Source organism: Cataglyphis hispanica, chromosome 5 (assembly GCF_021464435.1).
Source record: "Cataglyphis hispanica isolate Lineage 1 chromosome 5, ULB_Chis1_1.0, whole genome shotgun sequence".
Lineage (NCBI taxonomy): Eukaryota > Metazoa > Arthropoda > Insecta > Hymenoptera > Formicidae > Cataglyphis > Cataglyphis hispanica.
Genome location: NC_065958.1, coordinates 9,240,001 through 9,261,709, shown reverse-complemented (window position 1 = coordinate 9,261,709; position 21,709 = coordinate 9,240,001). Strand labels below are relative to the sequence as shown.

Genomic DNA, 21,709 nt, shown 5'->3' with positions numbered 1-21,709 from the left:
ATTATATATAGATAATTTTTGCCTAAGTTATATTACAAACTATTGTGTGTTATGTAAATGGAAATATTCCATGAACGCTATTTATATAACAGTAGATGTTTTTTTTTTCTTCGACGATCAATAAAATACTGATTAAAGGTAACGATAAAATCATAGGCCGTTTATATGAATCAGTGTGATTTCTAATGCGTTCATAGTTATACGAGTATTAGTTGTGATGAATATATTTTTGCAATGTTATACATTCGGCGAATATTAATCATAAAGTGATATTTTTGACTTTTCAAAGATTGTCAAAGAAATTATTTTTAGAAAATTCTATGGATCCAAAAAAGTGGCAACTTCCGACTTCTACAGGCCAATCTCTCGAAAAGATTTTGCGTCTTTTGGGAATTAATTTGTCGGGTTATATGGGCAGATTATACGGTTTCACACTTATAATATTATTCTTCATGTTAAGCCAGATATCTTGGCACGATATTTGTACTAAATATTGTGAAGAACATCTTATCAAAAAGTTCATGGTAACGTTGGAGTACATTCTATACGTCCTCTTAGTATTGACAACGATGGGTACATCTATATTTCGTCCAAAACAATTCGCTTTTCCTCGTCAAGAGATGTTTATCATAGACTCTATGTTTGAGTAAGGATTTTTTTTTATTGAGTAATTTGTCATATGTAAAGTTAATTTTAAAAAAGATAAAAAAGGCGTCAAGTTCTCGCATCAGTTATGAAAAAGATATATAATTGTAAAGAATTGCTTTACACACAAACTTCTACATAATGTACTAGATTGCTAACAGGTGAAGCCAGGGCAGCCATTTACAATTAGGCAGAATATATTGTGTGTGTGTGTGTGTGTGTGTGTGTGTGTTTGTTGTGTGTGTATATATATATGTATATTTTTTATAATAATTATTTATTAATTATATACAAATATTTATTATAATTATAATAATATAAATATTAAATATTTATTATAAATAAATATTTAATATTTATATTATTTAGAATAATTATATATTTTATTATATGTATATATATATATATATATATATATATATATATATTATATATATTATTTAAAATAATTATTTATAATAAATATATATTTATTTAATAATAATTATTTATTTATAAAAATTAAATAAATAAATATATATATATATATATATATATATATATATATATATATATTCAGGATGTAATAAAATATTCCAGCAATATTTTTAAATTCTAATTTTTGTATTTTATAAATCTTAAAAATCTTGGAAATCTTAAAAATTGTTCATTTAACCAGATAATTAAAATTTAAATATATCTTGAAAACTAGATGACATTTCCGCACATTCGCACTTGTGGCATTCGTCTATACTTATTTATACCATAGACTAAGCATTTAATATGTAAAATAAAGTTAATTAGTTGACAGAAAATTTGTTAGATAAAGTCACACAGTTTTGAGTATCCTTTTCTTTTTCTTTAAAACAGCGATGAGCAGCGTTCGACATTGATTGAAACAAGAGACAGATATTCAAAAATGTCTTTTTGTTGAATAACTTCTGTATCAATTTTACAGTTTCTAGAATAAAATTATATAAATGTTAAATCTTATTTATATAATATGTCTACGATTTATATTATATGTCTACGGATGCAATATTATATAAAAATAGCAATATATATACTATATAAAAAATACTATATAAAAAATACTATATAAAAATATAAATCATAGGTTCTCATTGTATAGTTTCTTTACATGTGTTGTAGTCTTTATACGTATTGTTTTATATTTCAGGTCGTATGGCGCAAGATTCTCGGAAAAGGATATTTTCTTCGCATATCTGCAGGATGCTGCAATAATGATAGTAGCATTACTTGTCATGATGAAATATGCTTACGATATAATTGCATATAATTCATATCAATTAATATATTATTCTCTGCAATCTTGGTATTCCATAGTCTGCCTGCTATTTATGGATGGATTATTTACCCATTATATCAATGATATATATTTAAGATTCCGCGAATTAAACAAGATTGCGATACAACATTCGAGAGAGAATCTATGGATTTCTTATGTCGACTTTATAGCAAATTTGAACATGTGTAATAAATGCAATTACACTTTAATCGCTAAACTCCGTTTGATTCAGCATATTCATCATAACTTATATATTTTGGCGACAAAGGTAGTTACATAATTATCTGTATTTTAGTGATTATATTGTAGTCTATAATAAATAAAGATTGTATATAATTATATATTGTATAATATATCATAAGAAAACTATATTATAAATGGAATTTTTTTTTATCTTCAGTAATTCTCATGAGAATAAATATATTTTTATTTCCAGATAAATACAAATTTTAGTCTGCAACTTTTGATAATTTCTGCTATATGCTTGAATGCTATAATCCTTTTTCTGTATGATATATATTGTAACATAAAGGCAGACAGTGGCAATACTGAAAGATTAATTTTTTATATGATTTTCATACTCTGCTATGCTTTTCGATCTTTATACATTAGCTATGTTTGTCAACGATCTAGAAACGAAGTTGAGTATTGTATAATTAATGCAGAAATATATGTAAATAATATAATATAATTTTATACATACAGGATGTCCGGTAATAATTGTATCATCGATCGCGTGTGCAGATAGAACAAGTTAAACCAAATAGAAAAGTCCTCTATTGTTTTGTGATTTTTGCATCAAAATTAATGAAAAATTAATTTTCAAAAATTAAGAAATTTGTACGAGTATACGTGACGAGAAGAGACAGCTCCTCTAGTACATGGTTGCAAAAATCAGAAAATAATAAAAGTAAAGGACTTTCCTAATACTTATTAAATTAATTAATCCACTATATCTTCACATGAGAGGTGAATTACTACTGGACACTATGTGTATGTGTATGTGTCTGTATATGCATATATATATAATCCTATTGTGTATTTACACAGTTCAAGCAAATGGGAATAATTTTGCATGATGTTTTTCTGGAACATAAGTCATTGCAGGCTGAAGTAAGATCACTTTTATGCACAAATTTGATCAACAACAAATTAAATACTCTCTTCGTTACTTTGTAACTTTATTATATATATATATATATATATATATATATATATTAAATTTTGTTATTTAGGTAATACATTTCTCACTTCAATTGATCCATGAGGATTTGACATTTACTGCCTTTGGATTCTATGAAATCAATATGTCTCTTATATGTTCCGTAAGAAATTTATGATAATATACCGATTAGAAGATCCAGCCTCAATAATTTTGACCTTGACATATATATTAGCAAAAATCATGATCCTGAGTATCCTGAGTTATTTATTAAAATGTTATTAACAAATAAAAGACTGTGTAAAATAAGATTTTAATATAGATTGTGTGAAATTTCTCGCTTTTAGAGAGAGCTAGGAGAGTAGAGTTATAGAGCTTAATATGATATATAATTTTAATATATATGGAAAAAATATATTGAAAAGTTCCATAGTATATATATATATATATATATATATATATATATATATATATATACATCAAGATTAAAATTTTTGGGACTGGCTTTTCTAATCAATTATTTACAAATTTATTTTATTTAACTTTTTATATTAATAATGTTAGGATTTATCTTGAGTTAAAGTTTTCTTATAGATTGCTGGAGCGACAGTAACATATCTGGTCATGGTCATTCAATTGGATACTTCAGCAAAACTTGCACATTACAATATAACTATGTGAAATTATATTTGTAAGAATAATTCTACAAGCGCTTAATTGCATTAATTATTACAATTTTTATATTATAAAAAGTTTGTATTAAATATAAATTATATCTTACATGTCATAAAAAAGCGTCATTTTTTATTTAATGGACTGTGTTTTTCGGCTGTCGCATTCTCTTTCATAAAAAAAAAACATGAAGCTAAAATTATAAACATTCTTTTAGATATAAAATATTAATATCCCCTTGATTTTATTTTTAATCCTGATGATTTTATTTTTATGACCATCCGTAACAGAATTAAAATATTAATTTATAAAAATGTGAACCCTCCCGCCTCCTCATGTCCCTGCCGAAAATGTTTGATTAAAATTGATTAAAAAAAGGTAATGCGAATCGATCGGAATTTCTGCACCGAAAATACGCTATTAAAACCGATTGAAAATAGTTAAATATACGATTTAGGCGGATATTTTGGATTATATATCAATCCGATTATTCGTGCTTATTTGGATAAAATAATATGGATTAGAATATGTAAATGACTCGGATTGGAAATAATCCGCGAACGTGATAAAACCGATTATAATTCGTTAGAAAGTCGATTACTTTTTAATCCGACTATTGATTGAACCGATTGAAATCGATTAAAACCAATTAAAACTTTATAATGTTTTAATCGATTTTAATAGAACATTTTCAGCAGGGATTTTTCTCTTCCAATTCATCCATTTTTCATGATTCCTTATTAAGAGCGTTGACAGAATTTCTTTCAGAGAGGGAAGGGAAGCATGACATAAAATGTCACTCAGATTGACTGAATATACAGGATGTTCCGAAACTTTTGACACACTCGAAGTGTGAAGCTAGATTGGGCCTAACTAAATTGAAAAGTCCTGTACCATTTTCCTCTATAACGTTTCAGAAGTTATTATTGAGTAAAGTCTGTCTAATCAGCGCTGATCTTTAGCCAGACACACGTCAGTGAGCCGCGCGCCTGGTATGGTACGCCACTGTACAGCTGAACGCTCACGCACACTATCAGGCGCGCGACTCACTAACGTGCGCTTGACTAAAAATCGGCGATGATTGGCCAGACTTTACTCAATAATAACTTCTTTCTGAATCGTTATAGAGGAAAATGGTACAGGACTTTTCGATTCAGTTTGGCCCAAATACTTTCTACCTTCACACTCTCTCTACCTTCACACTTCGGATGTGTCAAATGTTTCGCGACACCCTGTATATATGTTTTAATATATTTTATATTTCTTTATATATAATATATATAAATTTATATATAATATATATATATATATATATATATATATATATATATATATTTGATATTATATATAATATATTTATAAAAGGAATTAATTATAATATATTAAAATAAAATTTTAATATCATATATAATAAAATTACGATTTTTTTTTCATTTTCGAGGAAAGCATGTGTCTCTCCTTGCTCCCTCCTCTCTTTACCCATGTTCCCTATAGCGAGGAGCACACACTTTTGCATAAGCGCATAGCAATAAACATAAGGAAATTGATTGGTTCATTTTCTTATGCATACATTTGTGGACCAATCAATTTCTTTATGTTTATGGTTATGCGCTTATGCAAAAGTATGTGCTCCCCGCTTTATACCTGATAGTCGCTTTCCTTCTCTCTCTCAGGTACTGTAAAACTAACCTAACATAACCTAACATAACCTAATCTAACCTAACAACGGATGAGGCATGGAACAAGAGAACACATCATAGCACACTAAAGCGGGAAGCACACACTTTTGCATAAGCGCATAACCATAAACATAAAGAAATTGATTGGTCCACAAATGTATGCATAAGAAAATGAACCAATCAATTTCCTTATGCTTATAGTTATGCGCTTATGCAAAAGTGTGTGCTCCCCGCTTAAGGATGCGTTCCGTTTCACGCATTGAGCGCATAGATCGCCTGAAAATCTATAGTTCATATAACATATATTATAGATTTCCAAGCGACTATGCGCTCTATGCGTGAAACGGAACGCAACCTAAGTTAGGTAAATTAGATTAAAGAGCGAGACAGATATATATTTTTCCCTCTCTCTCGCAAGAGTTTGAAGAAACCACGGTTATGTTATATCGCGACTCTTATTATAGAATCTCTATTCGGAATTTATCCGTTATTTCTGTCGATCATTAAATATAAGTAAAATTAATAATTCGATATTCGTGAGAAAAATGAGTTTCAACAAAACCAAAGAAGTCATAGAAGAGGGAGACGTTGTTATTTTATATTTGAATCCAAACAACATGCATTCTCTGGAAGTAAAGGCAAAAATATTTAGCAAAAAGGGAGAGTTCGTGGATAATGTGTTCCAGACTACATATGGCGCATTGAAAGTCATCTCGCTCGTCGGGCAAAAATACGGTTCAAAAATAGAGCTAACTAGAGGTTGGGCGTATGTGTTACAACCAACACCAGAGCTCTGGACGACGACATTGCCACATAGAACACAGATTATTTATAGTCCAGATATAAGTCTCATTATACATTTAATGGAGCTTAGACCAGGAAGTACAATTATCGAAACAGGTACGCTATAATATTAATTGAAATAAACTTTATAATCTTTGTCATAATCAATTTTAGGCACTGGTAGTGGTTCATTATCACATTCTCTAATTCGAGTAATACGTCCAAATGGTCATTTATATACTTTTGATTTTCATGAGCAGCGTGTGTCTATTGCTAGCATGGAATTTGATAGACATGGACTGAGCGATTTTGTAACTTTAAAAAAAAGGGATGTTTGCTTAGAAGGATTTGGAGACGGGCTGAAGCATAAAGTTGATGCAGTCTTTTTGGATCTTCCACATCCATGGTTAGCTATAGAACATGCTACTGTTGCTTTAAAACAAACAGGTAAGACTTTTTTAAATTTAATTATTTGTGATAAACATTGATCAATATATAATAATAAATATTTTCTTTTGACAAAAATATTTTAATATTTACACAGAAATATATGCATGTGATAGCAGTAAAAATTATAATATATTTAAAGACTTACTATATATTCATTGTGCTAAAATTATATTCTGTATTATATATAATATATGACAATGATTATTATCCAACAGGAGGAAAACTGTGTTCTTTTTCTCCTTGCATTGAGCAGGTTCAACGTACATGTGCTAAACTTATTGGTGAGGGATACATAGAATTAAATACATATGAATGTTTGCAAAAAGAAATGAATGTTCAATACAAATCTTTGCCAATATTAGATTTCGAGTGTTTGAAGTACAAGGTTTGTGCATTTTATTATTTATTGAATATCCGTTTTTAATTGAAACAAAACAAAATATGAAATAGTTTTATCTGATAGTGAAAACTAATATATCAATGTAAATATTCAATGGAAATATATAAAATATATAACATTTTGGGATACTAAATCCTGTTTTAAATATTTTCCTATGATTTTCTTCATATGATTTTCTATTTTAATGTTTTTTTCTTGATAATTGTTAAAATGCAATTTTTAAAAAAACACTGAAAAAATTAAATAAATTTTAAATAATCAAATATAGCATATTATAGTGTGTTAAATATAAAATATATAATTGTTTACAATTGCAGCATATAAATGAGGAAATGACTGAGAAGAATGAAAGGAGAGAGGGAAAACAAGAAAAAAAACTCCTTACAATCATTCATCCACAGTCATTACCTGGACATACAGGCTTTATTACAATTGCTACTCTTCCCCCTTCGAGTCTTCGTTATGCACCAGAGTAAAAAAAAAGGAATGATTAATCATATAAAGATTCAGATCAAGATAAAGCAGACAACTGAAAAATACAAAAAAAAAAAAAAAAAAAACTAGAACAATGTGTATTGAGTAAAGTTAAATGAAATTCGTAAAATTCACTGCCATTCAAATAAAAACTTCCTAATTTTAAAGCTAGAGAGAGCTAATAGAGAATTTCCACATTGGGTATTTTTTTTTAAAAAAGTTAATTTTTTTTTTTGAGATTACTATTGTAATGGAACTTTTAAAAATATCTACTGTTCTATCAGAAACGAGAGATCTATAAAAGATCTATGAAACAAATATAAAATATTAAAATAGAAATCAGAAAAATTATAAATAGAATTATTAAAAATAAAAAATTGGTCACTCACACATTTAGTTTATTGTTATATGTTAAGTATTTTATGCGTCTGTCTTGCTTGGATTCCAACTAAGATAATCGAGTCGAGTTGCAGCCTGATATTCTTTCACTAAATATTCTACAATTTCTCGCGAATTATCTAATTCGTCAAGATTGTCTTCAAACATTTTTTCTTTGCGAAATTGTTCCAGAAACGCCTCTCGCTTACGCAGTTTGTCATATTGTTGTAAAGCTCTGTCAAAAAGCTAAAAAAAAATTATATATAAATATGTTTATTTATTTACTTATTAGCATTTAAATGGCCATGAAATACTCACCGATGATATATTAGTATGATTAGCTAACATCAAACCAGAAACGCGATGTGTACTTTGTATATAAGGAGATTTTCTTGAAAGAGCTACTTGTATACTTGCTGGTCCCCAAGGAATAAACTGTGCAAGTTTTCGTTCTCTAATCCTTTGTAAAGATTTATGCACTTGTGTCGGATCTATTTCACCCTAAAATACATTATTAATTTTTTGTAACATGTTTTATAACTTGTATGTTTAATTTTAAGAAACGATTATAATTTTAAATATATTGTTTCTAAAAAATTTTACCTGAATTATGTTTAAGATAGATATATAACAATGAGATGCATTTCTATCTAATGCTGTAGAAACCATCATATTTTTTGGTTGCAGCAATCGTCGCATTACATCCAAAACAGATGTTTTTCTTACAGATGCGCCCTGTTTTTAAACAATATTTTTTATAAATATAGATACACATTATAATAAGAAATATTTTATACACAATTCAGCGATAGTTGGCAATGTATAGTTATAAAAAATAGTTTTTATTTTATATGACAATTATATATAGCGAAATTTAAAATTTAAATGAGATTGAACTTGGATAAATACACAATGAAAATATTGAATATACAATACACACAAGTGTGTGCATATATATTATATTACACACATGTGTTGAATATATATTATAATTTCAACATGTGTAATTAGGAAAAATTTATCCATGTAAATCATTGTCAAAAATCATCGTCTCTTATGGTTGATATTTTCATTCTTCCCAGGCACTTATCACTGAGCGAAAATAACAATATAGTAGATACTAGATTACTAACTGCGATATTGTCATAGTAATGTTTTCATTTGACATGCTATCTATCAATAAGCCAACCATAAGTGATGATAAATTCTTAACTTTGATCATTAATTACCTCTTGATCAGTTGTAAGTGGAGTGTATCCAGTCATTAAGAAATGTAAGCGAGGAGTTGGTATGAGTGGTGCGATCAAACCAACTAAATCATTATTCATATATGAAGGATATCTCAAAGTGGTTGTGCTGACAGACATTATTGTTGAAACAAGTTTATTTATTTGTGTGAAGCTAGGATTTTGAATATGTAATCTATCTGAGGCGATTCTATTCAAAGCAGTATTATCTAAAACCACCACACAATCTGCGCATTGAGTCAGCCTTTTTAATGTTAATAATGAATTGTATGGCTGAACTACAACATCACTATAACAAAGATTTGAAGCATGTAAACATTTAAGAGAAATACTTTTCTTATTGTTAATAGATAGATATATTTACCTTATCTCATCTTGATTTGGAAAGACACTATATGTCTCAATTAATTTCTTTGGAAATCTATCAGCAAGAGATTCTAACATGAAAGATCCCATACCAGATCCTGTACCCCCTGCTATTGAATGGCACAGAACAAAACCCTATAATTTCAATACTTTTTTTTTAATTATAATAAACTTACAACTATATGACAATAATTGTAATAAAATTACAACTATATGACAAAAGTTTAATATTTCGTGTGTTTTTCATATGCATTATAGATATGAGATTTAAATCATACAGAGTGTTTCAAAGTTAAATGATCAATCTTTGCCAATATGTTCTATGAAATAAGAAAAAAAGAATATTATATAATTATAGATTTAGAAACATTTTATCATGTTACATTGAAAAAAATTAAGTTCATCTGATTTTGCATTTCTAAATGCTGTTCTCCGTTTCTTATTGATACAATATTGATATTATTAGATTTAAATTTGAAATTCTATGAATTTCATATCTATCTTGCTTTAGTTTAGTGAATGCATCATTCTATCAGTTCCTGTTATGAATTAACTCTTGTATAGTACGCTATTATTTTATAATTTTCTCACGGATAAAAGTTTAGCAATGTAAAATCTGATTTTTCAAATAATAAATAGCTAGAATTAACAGATAAATATTACGATCTTACTCTTACATCATAATGTGAAATTCATTATTCATATATTCATTATTCATATTCGTTTGTTTCTTTGTTTTTAAATATTTTTAAAGTGTTTCTGGATTTATATAACATTTTTCTTATTTCTACTCATAAAACATACTGATGAAGTTTGATTTAACTTTGAAATATCCTGTATATTATTAGTGGTAAAATATAAAAGAACAAAGATGATTACTTCCAAGCTATCACTGCCATCAGCTTCTCTATCCAGTATATCAAAAATTTCTTCCTGTAATTTTTCACCCTGATGGTACCCTGATGCCCAGTTATTTCCAGCACCACCACCATGTTTTGATAAATAGATATTTTCAGGATTATACAACTGAAATAATTAAAATTTTTTTATTCTTATTTATTTTCTTTTTATGTCAATTATAAAATAAATATAAAATTATATAAAAATAAGAATATTACATGAAAATAATGTATTACCTTTGAATATGGAGAATTCATAATAGTGTGAATTACTCTAGGTTCCAAGTCTAATAACACAGCTCGTGGTATATAATGTTCATCATCTGACTGATAAAAGAAAACGTCCTTTCTGTCCGTTCCATCTATTGCATAATCTTCCAAGATTCCTTCTGGACTAATTCCATGCTCTGCACATAATCTCTTCCAAAACTCAAATCCAACTATAAATAAAAGAAATGTATGAAAGATAAAATATCAGTTTTATTAGAAGAAAAAAAAAATATATATATATATAAATATAAAAATAAAAAATATATATATGTCTTATTATAAGATTTGATATAAATGTTTCGAATATTCTTTCTGTTAGCCAAATATTCATTATTTTTTTCACAATGTATTTATTTTGTCTGAAAATTATGATGCATACTGTTTGAAAATTATAATACATGTATGTAAACAAATTTTAACACATGAAAAAAATATATCTATAGAAACATAACATATAATACTTTGATTGCCGCATTGGCCAAGCTGCAAAGTTATCATCTCGCACGGCATTTTGACGTTTAAATAAAAATTATTTTATTTTTTAATTTGATACAAAATAGTACAAAAAGAATACAAGATCACAGTTTAACCAATTATTGACAGTAGCCCAACAAAATCAGGATATAAGGTTTCAATGCGCATGCGCAAAAAACAGTGTTGCCAATCATTATAAAAATTTTTCCCCAAAGAACAGTTAAAATCTTCAAAATTTCTAATATAAATAATAAATATAATCTAATATAAATATAAATAATCTAATATAAATATAAATGATTATTTATGATAAAAAAGTATTTATTAAATAAAACAAGTTTAAAACAATATTATATTAATATAAGTTTTATTTATTACTAATAAAATTTATAAACAATAGTAAAAAAATCTTTTTTATTATTAGGTAAAAATATCTAATCAATATTATTTATTATGTTTTTCTATGTGCCACTGGCCTTAATAATATCTTGATATTTTTCAAAAAAAACAAATTTACTCTCCAAAAGTGCTCTCAAATACAAAATAACCTCTAAATCTAGAAAAAAAATCCAACCAATAATATGGCAGTTCCACAACAGTCTATTGATCTCCAATTAGTGATGGCAGCACTGAACCATATGTTCTTTATTGCTGAACTTTCTGCACTAAAAACACGGCGCCGTCTATGTATTTTATATGCTATAAAAAAAAATATAGAAGCTTTCGGTTGCACGTCCCAGAGTTGCACGTGTCAAAAAACTTAATTGTTTGATGCATTTGCAATTGTTGTAATTTATTCACGATTAAGATACACATAGTGATATTTTTACAATATTTGGTGAATAGATATTAATTTTGCAAAAGTTTGTTGTGTATTAATAAATACAATTATCAAAGGTAAGTAAAATGTAATAATGTAATCTACATCTGTGTAATGTTTATGTTTGATAAATATCAGTTTTTATGTTGCAAAAATTATTTATAAAAATTAATTAATTTTGTTAATTTTATATATTGAAATTAATTTAAGTCATATGTTCTAATGTAACGTTGTAATGTACAATGCCAGTTAATTAAGGAAAAATTAATAAAATTTGATGAATTATATATTTATATATATATATCTGTTTATTATGACATATTTAATAATAAATAGATATATACTTAAAGATAGAAAATGATTTCTTTTATATTTATTTTTTACTAGAAATTTTTGTAATAAATTTTTTCTAATAAATGAAAAAAAATTTATTATATATTTATACTATTATAACAGATGTCTGGAAACAAGTGTCGTAATTGTGGATCCACAAATATTGAGACCGATCCTGCACGTGGAGATGCAATTTGTATGGAATGTGGTTTTGTATTGGAGGACTCAGTTATTGTTAGTCAACCAACTTTTGAGGAATCATCCTCGGGTAAAATAATGCCCAAATACTTTGTCCCTAATGATAGCTCAGGTGGTGCTACAAATTTTGGTGCACGTAAGTCTTTTAAATATATAATATTTTCTTTTTTTCTTCTGAAAATTACAATATAAAAGTCAGCTAAAATCTTTTTAATTTATTTATTACAGGTTATTTTAATGAAAAAGAATCCAGAAAAAACACCATAGAAAATGCAAGGAAAGGTATAATACATCTTGGTCTGCAGTTAGGGTAAAATTTTTTTTGTCTTTCTATGATGTATACACATAATTAAACGAGCCTTATTTCTTAAATAATATTCATAGTCCAAAATTTTTTTTATTTTAGCTTAGACGACAATGATATCAACATGTCTGTAAATTTTTATAAAATGGCTTTAGATCGTAATTTGACACGTGGGAGGAAACAGATACATAACCAGGCTGCCTGTGTGTATATTACTTGTCGACATGGAGATAACACACGTATCCTTTACATTTATAATAATGCAAAAGATAAATAGAGAAGTTAATACTTTCCCTTTATATTTTTTTTTATTTGAGCTGTTTGCATAAATTGTCTTTAATAATTGTTTAAGTGACAGTTGATTTTTATTAATGTGCAATTAAATTTGTTTATTAAGTCATATATAAAGCACAAATATACATATATTAGAGTAAAGAAAAGAGAGTGTAAAAGAGATATAAATCCTTAACAGTTTATATAGTTCTACATCCTATTATGCTTATCGACATCAGTGATATTCTTCATATTTGTGTTTATGAACTTGGACGGACGTATCTGCGATTTGCACAAGCTCTTAATGTCAACATAGTCTTTGCAGGTAAGCAATTTGCATATGATATAATTTTATATGTAATGATTGATAACTGTAGTGAATACTAATTGATATCGTGCTAAAATGCCAGAAATATTTTTTATTATTTCATTGCAATACTAAAAATTAAGTAAACTTAATAGTTACATATTTCAATAAATTACATAAAATTCTGAATCTAAAAGCATAATTTTTCATGTTAATATAAAACAAATAAAAGATTTATTATTCTATTATTTATTATACAATCAGTTTTATTATATGGATAAATGAATTATTTACTTAAAACTTGGGACTTTTTTTCTTTTGATTAAATCTGGACTGTGTTATCTATAATATACGATTACGAGTTATGTGAACTATAGATTTTCAGTACTGGCAGTGAATTTTAAAACACAGCCTTGATTAATACAGCACAATTTTTTTTTAAACTCTTACATAGAGGCTTCTAAAATTTATTTTATTATTTAACTATATTGGCATAACCAAAATTATGCGATTTAGGAAGGAAATCATTATTTTTAAACATATAAAATATTTTAATACTTTTAATATTTTACATTTTTATATATTTTTATATATTATAATCTAATATTATAAGTATATCATATATATTTTGTAAGATAAATTATGGCACTTTCTGTGGTACAATTTAAATCTAAATTTTATATGCATTTATGTTCACGTATATATATATATACATGCAGGATAATCTATAACAATCGGTCTACATATAATTTTCTTGATGATTAACAATGCAAAAAAATGATAGGGAAAAAAATTAAATAATATACCAATGACTGTCGTAAATAAGATCTCATTTTTTTTCTTGAATATAGCAATACATGAATGAATAGAATCGCATTTTTTTGAAGAAATTATTATTAATTAAATCTCACAGATTTCTATTGTATATATTATGGACCTCTAACAACAATGCTAAAGATAATGTAAAAATAGCTATAAAGAAGGACAAAATATATTGAGTTATATGCATATGGTGATTCAGAAATATTTATACAAACTTTGAGAATAAATTCTTCACACATAACAAGAAAAAAATTCACACATACATATACTTAGTAATGCCTGGTTTATGAATTATAATCGAAGGTTTCAATAATAAAAATTGACAGAATATATCTAGAGTGACACATGATCAATGTAATACATTTTCAGTTCATTCAATTCTTTATCTATTCACAATTTACAACTGCTTAAAAAATTTAGAAATACTCAAAAGTCCTCAATCTACTTCAATATATGCATGGATAGTTGCATCCTTTCAAAAATCCCATGACAGTTGCAAATAATTTCTACGATTGATGTTGGCAAAGCATCCCTTTATTTACAATTTCATAAACTAGAATATTTAAAAGTCTTCGTACAGATAAAAATCTAATGGATTTAATTTAAGCCATGATTCTAAATTGAATGTAATCTTTCGATTATAACACGTAAACCAGGCATTACCGAACATTTGTATATGATATTCTTTTCTTGTTTATGTGTGGAGAACTCATCCCCAAAGTTTGTACCCGTATTTCTCAATCACCCTATGTAGCACAAACATCTACATAGATACTAGATCACTAACACGGCTAATGTCAATATAGCTGTGTTAGCGGTATAATATAATAAATAAATAAAAGTCTGTGATATATTAACGATATACTCTGCCCATTTTAAATGACTACCTTTGCATCATCTTTAGCATTGCTATTAAACAATCTAATCGACCATTTTAATCAATCCACTAGAATATTTCAGAAACTTTGCATTATCTTAAAAAATATTTCAAATAATAATTGTATGTAGTGCTTCAAGGGAAACATATGTTGTTGATGTTATAGGAATGTTTGTAGGTAACGGTTTTCAGTTGTTTCAAGGTCAATTTTATTTTTTTTAATAGAAACCCTTATTTTTTATCGCATATTTTTATAGTCCTTCTTGAGATCCATTTAAAACATTATAATAAAATATTTCTTATTAAGCATTTTTCGAGTTATTTTATATCTTAATCTGACATATTTTGATATAAATTATAAAATATCTCGTAAAATATTTAGATTTCGATAATCTTACCGTAATACTTTTATGTATAGAATAATAAAATCAATTAGAATAAAGAAAATGATTGCTTTTAAAAAAAATATGTAATTATTTACAATGTACCTTTTTTTTAAGCAATTATTTATTTTTTTTACATCAATTGATTTGTCTCATTATCTGTACATAAAAATATTAAAAATTAAATATTTGTCAGATTAAGATATAAAAGTCGAAAAATACTTAATGAAAAAATACTTTATTATAGTGTTTTGAAAAGATTTCAAAAAAAAGTATAAGACTATGCAATAAAAAAATAAGTGTTTCATTAAAAAAAATAAAATTGACCTTGAAACAATCTTGAAAACCGTCACCTACAAACATAACATCAACTTGATTGTGTCTCCCTTGAAGTACTGCAATTACTATTCGAGACATTTTTTAAGATAACGCAAATTTCTGAAATATTCTAGTGGATTGATTAAAATAGTCTACCCCGTATATACAAGGTGTTTAAAAAAATATTTAAAAAATTTAAACAAAATTTAAATTTAATAAAACTTCTTTAGCACGTGACATATTGTAGCTATAATATGATAAAATTTATAAAAATATTTTTTTGCAACTTTAATTGTAAATTTCTCAAAATTCTGACGTGATGGAGCAATTTTAAAACTGGATTCATTCAAAAAGATATAAGATATATAAGAAACTAGACTAGTCTCGTTCCGGTGTTTTTTTTTTAACTATGTAACTGAATTAAGTGCTTGATAATTTGACAGAATTTAATTTGAAATTTGTTCATTGTATAACTTTATTTATTGCATAACAATACCCTAAATAAAATTAATTATAATTACATAACTTTCATTGCATAGAAAATAAAAAAAAGAATAAATAAATTTTAAATTTTAAAAATGATTTTTAAATATTATAAATTGTATAATTAAAACATATGACTTTTTCTATTAAAATAATAAAATACATAGCACAATAATTACGTCAATGCAGATTAAAGCAACAAAAAAAAAAATTTCAAAAAATAAGAATCAATCAGCAATATAGAGCATTAATAATCAGGTGCCCCATCCCATCTAATCGTTTATAATATGTAATCAAACTTATGTTTATATTTAACTTTCTGAGACTTGAAATATTTCAATTTGCTTTATTTTTTGTAACATTCTTATCAGATTCTAATCAGTAATATTAAATTGATATTGATAGCGCAATAAATGATAGCAGCAATAGAGAGAATAGATCCTTAACAATAAATCTACAACAACAATATAAATAAAAATTGGTATATATTTAGAGGATATCTTTTTAAGAAAAATACTAAAGAGAGAAGAGAGAATTCAGAATGTTAATTGCATTGGTAATTTAAATTATAATCGTATCGGTAAATTAGGGGGATTCATATCTTTAGAGAATATTATTTAACAATATTGAGAGCTATATAGTTACTAGCTACATAAGTAATACGAAGCATTTATTATTTTCATATAAAATTTTTATACTTTTTATATTAAAGAAAGAGGAGAAAGAGAGACACTTTATAATAATTTTATAACTGTTTAATTTGTGATATTTCGATTAGAAACTCATCTCTTTTCTTTACATTATATTATTATTCCAGATATTTACAATTTTTAAACAATTATATTTTTTACTCAAAAGAACCATCAAATTTTTGTGCGAATCAAATAAAAGTATGCAATCAAGCATATCGAATACATATAAAAAATTAGATGCAATTTTTTCTATCATTGCTTATATAAATTCATAAATAAAATGATAAGATATTTTGAAAATTTTGTCAAAGTTACTATTAAATGTTTATATACAATTAAATATTTATATACAATTAAATGTTTGTATAATACAAATAATGATGCCAGTGACAAATTTTAAACATCAAATATATATAAAATTAAAAAAAAAATTTTTAAAGATTTATAGCTGGCGAACGAATATAATTTTAAATATAAATATTAATTATTATATTTTATATAATACTGTATATAATAGATCATTATTTTCTATGAAAATATTATTTCTGAACAAGTTTAGCCAATAATATATTGAATGTGCATGAAAATTTGTTACTATTCTTCATATTGAAAAAATTTTTAGCATCATGCTTTGATCATTTCACATTTTCTGAGAAATTTATAATTATTAATTACAAAATATAATAAAACTTAACTTATATTCTAAATTATACAAAGATCACTTAATACAATTTCTTATATATATTAAATTAATAAATTACTTATAACAGATATATATGAGATGTCAAACTTGAAAATATTTCTATATTAGAAATAATTTCTCTTATTAATATGATAATTTTATAATTTTGCACATTTTAAATTAACTATATCTACAATAGAAGAAATAGATTTTGTGAATTAACTCGACATCAAACATTCCTGAAAATATTATACATTATCTTCTATTACTTATTCTCGAGTATCGTCTTTCAAAATTTCATAAAAGTGCTTTTACATTTGACATAATTTGAATATCGAATATTTAAGAAGTATTTCAATTTGAAGTTTGAATATTCAGTTCATAGAGTGTACCTATAATGCACGTTCTCTTCCTTGTTTCAAAACTTGGCAGATTTGCAATGAATAATCTGAATATTTTCTCGTTGCAATCTTAATTAATTAAACCATATGTTCCGTTGTAATTTTCCGTCAGTCATCGGACGGCGGTCCGTAGAAAATTAATTCTGGAATTTGTCCACCTTGCACACCGGTACCGTTAGTGCTCTCGGAACTACATTGAAACTGAAAGTTTACACTGCCAACCGTCGCTTCCGACATACCCTCTTGACCAAAGAAACTCAACTCCCCGCCGTCCAATATTGCACTTGCCGTGTACGAACATTCTGGTTCTATTTGTATCGGATTCTCAAAATATACATGAAACGTGTTGCTCGAGCCGTCGGAGAAAAATTTCGTATTGTTTTCTGCCAAAACATTCCCGAGCCTCTTCAACTCTATTTTAACATTGTAATCTGCAGCACCAGACGAACTTCCGTATAAACCGAAACCCACTACGAATATTCTTTTATCGACGCTAAATTGAATCGAGTCGCAACGACCTCTGTATCGCCATTGATTTGATCTATATGCACAGGATTGAAATCTATGGCAAACCTGCGAATAACAGAGACAGTCATTTATTCAAAATTAAATTAACTAAAATAATATGGAATTAATTACCATATTAATAATACTAATGATACAATATATATAAATTTGCTCAACATAATGGTCATTCATCAGAAACAGATAAGTAGTTTCTGTTAATAGAATATATTTTTCTTATATTTAAAGAACATTGAATTTCCATTTTTCTAAGCTTAAAGCGAAAAATCTAATATTTATTATGTTTATCTGATAAAATTAATACATTTAATCGTAAGAAGCTAGAAGAACTCTTTGATAATGACTCAGTTTGTTCTCATTTTCGATGCGAGTCGTCAACAAAATTTATAGGAGTTTTTAAAAGATAAATAGACTCATGTGTGTGTACATACACATCATTAATATGTCATAAATACTTTCTGATCAGGCGTTCGATTCATGGAACCTACTACATTATCGATATTCGTTTACGGTTTTATATTTTTTTCTCAACAATGAACGATATAATACGAACAGGAACCGAAGAGAAATACAAGATTTTCTATATTACATTTTTCTATATAATATGGACTTTACTTACTTGAGTTTTTAGTCCTTGACGTGATTTGGTAGGAAAACAAAGTTGTGGCTTGTTACTGGCCGTGAAATGCAAAAATAAATCAATTGTCTCTTGATGCGTTAAAATTCCTATCTGTGCGGCATTGTTTGCAAACTCTTCCAGATTCATGGCAGGAAGTCTAATTAAATATAAGGCAGATCCTAAAAAAGATATACATTTATACCATGCATGTAGCACACCCTATTTTAAATTGTACACAACTATATTTCTAATATTCTAATATTCTTGAAACTATTTACTTTCGAAAAAATAGTTTACAAAAAATAAAAAAATGAATGTTTCTAAAATCAGTTTAAGATTGTATGTGACAAAACATTGATAAACGTGAAAATCTCGTAGACTATTCTTTTATTATTTATCTACTATATCTACTTATTTTATATTATCTTCTACTATTTTTTTCTGAGTATTTCAAAGTGCAAAACCTAAGCACAATTTTCTTAATGATTTGGAAATTATTTAAGTTTAAAATTTGTATTAATTCTGGAAAATCGTGTATTGATGAACAGTTATTGATGAATTTGGCAAGGAAAATATATTGCCAGCGAAATACAAATTTTCACATATATTAACAAAATTCTAATAGTCTTTTGTACAAAACTTGATTTAGATTCTTGCTTATTTAAAAGTTATTTATAATGAATTATAGCAAAATACTTTAGTAACTCCAAATCTTTCTGTAAATTACTCATTTTTTTTTTTTTGTTTCTTAAAATCCATTTTAGGGGCTATTCACAATTGAAAGTTTTTGCCATAAATTAGGACAAATATTATTTACAATTAATTTCTTTTATGAAAATGTTGAAAAATATAGAAACTACATGTGTATGTTCTGTTATATTGTGTATACGTGTAAGCACTCTCTGCTCTTACCTAATAATTGCCTTTGATTGACTGGAGTAGGCTCAAGATCTTGTCGTATACATTCCGCGGAAGCCCATCGTAATGCAGCATTCCATATATGGATTTCTTTGCAGTTTAGTGTCTCTCGAGATAAGACAGATTCGAGTGTATGAATGTCAATGTCCACAAAACCCTCGGATCTTAATGCCATTTCTGCCTGTCATACAATAGTTTTTGTATAATGTTTAAGCTCAATTTCATACATTGCTATTATTAATTTTTTCGTTAACTGTTATTTATACTTTTATAATCTAAAATTTGTCTTAAAAAAAAAAAAAAATTTATGATTTTTCTTTAATAAAAATTATATACGTAATACATTTTTTAGGCGCTTAAATATAATTTTATAATTGTGTATGTAACAATTATATATTTTATCAATAAATATGAATTAATTTGTTTAATTTAATCATCATATAATATTCTCGCAATGCATTAAAATTGATTTAATGTAATGACTAAATTTTTTTTGAATTAATGACTTTTTTTATTTAGTTTGTATTATGCTTACAATAATGTGTCTTATATTAATATATAAATTGTATCAATATCTGCATTATGAATGGATATGTTGAAGTATTATATACATAAAATTTTTTTATGGAAATAATGATATAAAATTTAATTTTATAAAATAGTAATTATAAAGATTTGATGCATAAAAATGGAAAAAAATAAGATATACATTAATCATACAATTTTATATTTATGTATTAGAGGATCTCATATGTGATTACAAAACTAGTTTATTCTAATGCTGTACATAAAATATAACATTTCCATTATTTATTCAAAAAGCCATTTTATTGAAATTATCTCATCTTATTTAATTATTACATACTTAATGGAACGTTTTATATGAAAAATGTACTCTTAATAAAAATGATAATAAACATATATATATATATATATATATATATATATAAAGGTTTGCAGTCTTTTTTTAGATAAAAAAATGTATCGTAATGGACACATTAATATAATTTATATATGTAAAATTATATATTTTTTTATATAATTATATTAGTATATAAATTTATGATATTGATAATAAAATATGAGTAAATAAAATCTATTCAAACGTATGATTAGCGTTTAATGATAATTATATATTAGCACAATTATTTGTGTGTGAATAATATTGTAATAACAATTTTTAGTTTTATGTGTGTGTGTTTGTAAATATTATATGCCTAAAAATATTTATTTAAAAGAGCTTAAGATATATATACAGAGGAAATGTTATATAAATCGTACTTTTTTTTGGATTGCCTCTAACTGAACACAAATACAAGTCAATATTATTTCGGAGGATATATTATTTCTGCGATATCCTATATACACACCATGTATATGCAAGTGTGCGTGTGTATGTGTGCGTGTAACTTAACTAGATAAAAATGTCCTGCAGACATTAATAAACAATAAACATTAATACAAATGTTTTTAAATTATCACAAAAAATAAAATTAATAAAAATGTCAAATAAAAGCCGACGCAATCAGTAGATCATATAAACTTTATTTTAAGTCAAGAGATGTTC

General features: G+C 25.9%; 5 protein-coding genes across 6 annotated transcripts in view; 3 read left to right on the top strand and 2 right to left on the bottom strand.

Annotated features, from left to right (window-relative positions):
* The first annotated feature begins 320 nt into the window (after nucleotides 1-320).
* Nucleotides 321-3,816, top strand: LOC126849723 (gustatory receptor 68a-like). The gene is made up of 6 exons (XM_050591853.1): nucleotides 321-646; nucleotides 1,805-2,201; nucleotides 2,370-2,573; nucleotides 2,984-3,046; nucleotides 3,169-3,258; nucleotides 3,690-3,816. The coding sequence occupies exons 1-6, from the start codon at nucleotides 321-323 to the stop codon at nucleotides 3,774-3,776; spliced, it is 1,167 nt and encodes a 388-aa protein (XP_050447810.1). The 3' UTR covers nucleotides 3,777-3,816.
* Nucleotides 3,817-5,690: 1,874 nt separating this feature from the next.
* Nucleotides 5,691-7,648, top strand: LOC126849728 (tRNA (adenine(58)-N(1))-methyltransferase catalytic subunit TRMT61A). Its single transcript, XM_050591860.1, has 4 exons — nucleotides 5,691-6,346; nucleotides 6,404-6,676; nucleotides 6,895-7,064; nucleotides 7,397-7,648. The coding sequence occupies exons 1-4, from the start codon at nucleotides 5,992-5,994 to the stop codon at nucleotides 7,553-7,555; spliced, it is 957 nt and encodes a 318-aa protein (XP_050447817.1). The 5' UTR covers nucleotides 5,691-5,991; the 3' UTR covers nucleotides 7,556-7,648.
* Nucleotides 7,476-11,327, bottom strand: LOC126849721 (tubulin gamma-1 chain). Of its 2 annotated transcripts, none has more exons than XR_007687444.1 (8): nucleotides 11,175-11,327; nucleotides 10,681-10,883; nucleotides 10,424-10,570; nucleotides 9,543-9,679; nucleotides 9,161-9,467; nucleotides 8,535-8,666; nucleotides 7,943-8,432; nucleotides 7,476-7,608 (listed from the first exon to the last, which is right to left on the bottom strand). XR_007687444.1 is itself a non-coding variant. In XM_050591851.1 (8 exons), the coding sequence occupies exons 1-8, from the start codon at nucleotides 11,221-11,223 to the stop codon at nucleotides 7,974-7,976; spliced, it is 1,362 nt and encodes a 453-aa protein (XP_050447808.1). In that variant the 5' UTR covers nucleotides 11,224-11,327; the 3' UTR covers nucleotides 7,476-7,973. The 2 variants fall into 2 exon arrangements, 1 of the variants encoding a protein (XP_050447808.1); XM_050591851.1 differs by having other exon boundaries at nucleotides 7,476-8,177; nucleotides 8,250-8,432.
* Nucleotides 11,328-11,878: 551 nt separating this feature from the next.
* Nucleotides 11,879-21,709, top strand: part of LOC126850132 (transcription factor IIIB 90 kDa subunit) — a 23,487-nt gene continuing 13,656 nt past the window's right edge. Inside the window, exons 1-5 of the mRNA XM_050592832.1 lie at nucleotides 11,879-12,084; nucleotides 12,464-12,674; nucleotides 12,767-12,848; nucleotides 12,945-13,081; nucleotides 13,324-13,440. Of these exons, the coding sequence (XP_050448789.1) occupies nucleotides 12,464-12,674; nucleotides 12,767-12,848; nucleotides 12,945-13,081; nucleotides 13,324-13,440 (547 nt within the window). The 5' untranslated portion in view covers nucleotides 11,879-12,084. The remainder of the gene's footprint in view (nucleotides 12,085-12,463; nucleotides 12,675-12,766; nucleotides 12,849-12,944; nucleotides 13,082-13,323; nucleotides 13,441-21,709) is intronic.
* Nucleotides 17,507-21,709, bottom strand: part of LOC126850135 (BTB/POZ domain-containing protein 6-B) — an 11,796-nt gene continuing 7,593 nt past the window's right edge. The window contains exons 5-7 of the mRNA XM_050592837.1: nucleotides 20,137-20,323; nucleotides 19,225-19,403; nucleotides 17,507-18,653 (exon numbers count right to left, since the gene is read on the bottom strand). Coding sequence (XP_050448794.1) covers nucleotides 18,189-18,653; nucleotides 19,225-19,403; nucleotides 20,137-20,323 — 831 coding nt within the window. The 3' untranslated portion in view covers nucleotides 17,507-18,188. The remainder of the gene's footprint in view (nucleotides 18,654-19,224; nucleotides 19,404-20,136; nucleotides 20,324-21,709) is intronic.

What these genes read in the sequence shown, in the direction of transcription:
- LOC126849728 (XM_050591860.1), top strand. Translation starts at nt 5,992, where the DNA reads ATGAGTTTCAACAAAACCAAAGAAGTCATAGAAGAGGGAGACGTTGTT. An exon ending in AAGTACAATTATCGAAACAG is followed by an intron (nt 6,347 to 6,403) that starts GTACGCTATAAT and finishes AATCAATTTTAG; the next exon opens with GCACTGGTAGTGGTTCATTA. An exon ending in TCGAGTGTTTGAAGTACAAG is followed by an intron (nt 7,065 to 7,396) that starts GTTTGTGCATTT and finishes TTACAATTGCAG; the next exon opens with CATATAAATGAGGAAATGAC.
- LOC126849721 (XM_050591851.1), bottom strand. Translation starts at nt 11,223, where the DNA reads ATGCCGTGCGAGATGATAACTTTGCAGCTTGGCCAATGCGGCAATCAA. An exon ending in ATGGCAGTGATAGCTTGGAA is followed by an intron (nt 9,680 to 10,423) that starts GTAATCATCTTT and finishes TTGAAATTATAG; the next exon opens with GGTTTTGTTCTGTGCCATTC. An exon ending in ATCATACTAATATATCATCG is followed by an intron (nt 8,178 to 8,249) that starts GTGAGTATTTCA and finishes ATTTTTTTTTAG; the next exon opens with CTTTTTGACAGAGCTTTACA.
- LOC126849723 (XM_050591853.1), top strand. Translation starts at nt 321, where the DNA reads ATGGATCCAAAAAAGTGGCAACTTCCGACTTCTACAGGCCAATCTCTC. An exon ending in TATATATTTTGGCGACAAAG is followed by an intron (nt 2,202 to 2,369) that starts GTAGTTACATAA and finishes TTTTATTTCCAG; the next exon opens with ATAAATACAAATTTTAGTCT. An exon ending in ATAAGTCATTGCAGGCTGAA is followed by an intron (nt 3,047 to 3,168) that starts GTAAGATCACTT and finishes TTTGTTATTTAG; the next exon opens with GTAATACATTTCTCACTTCA.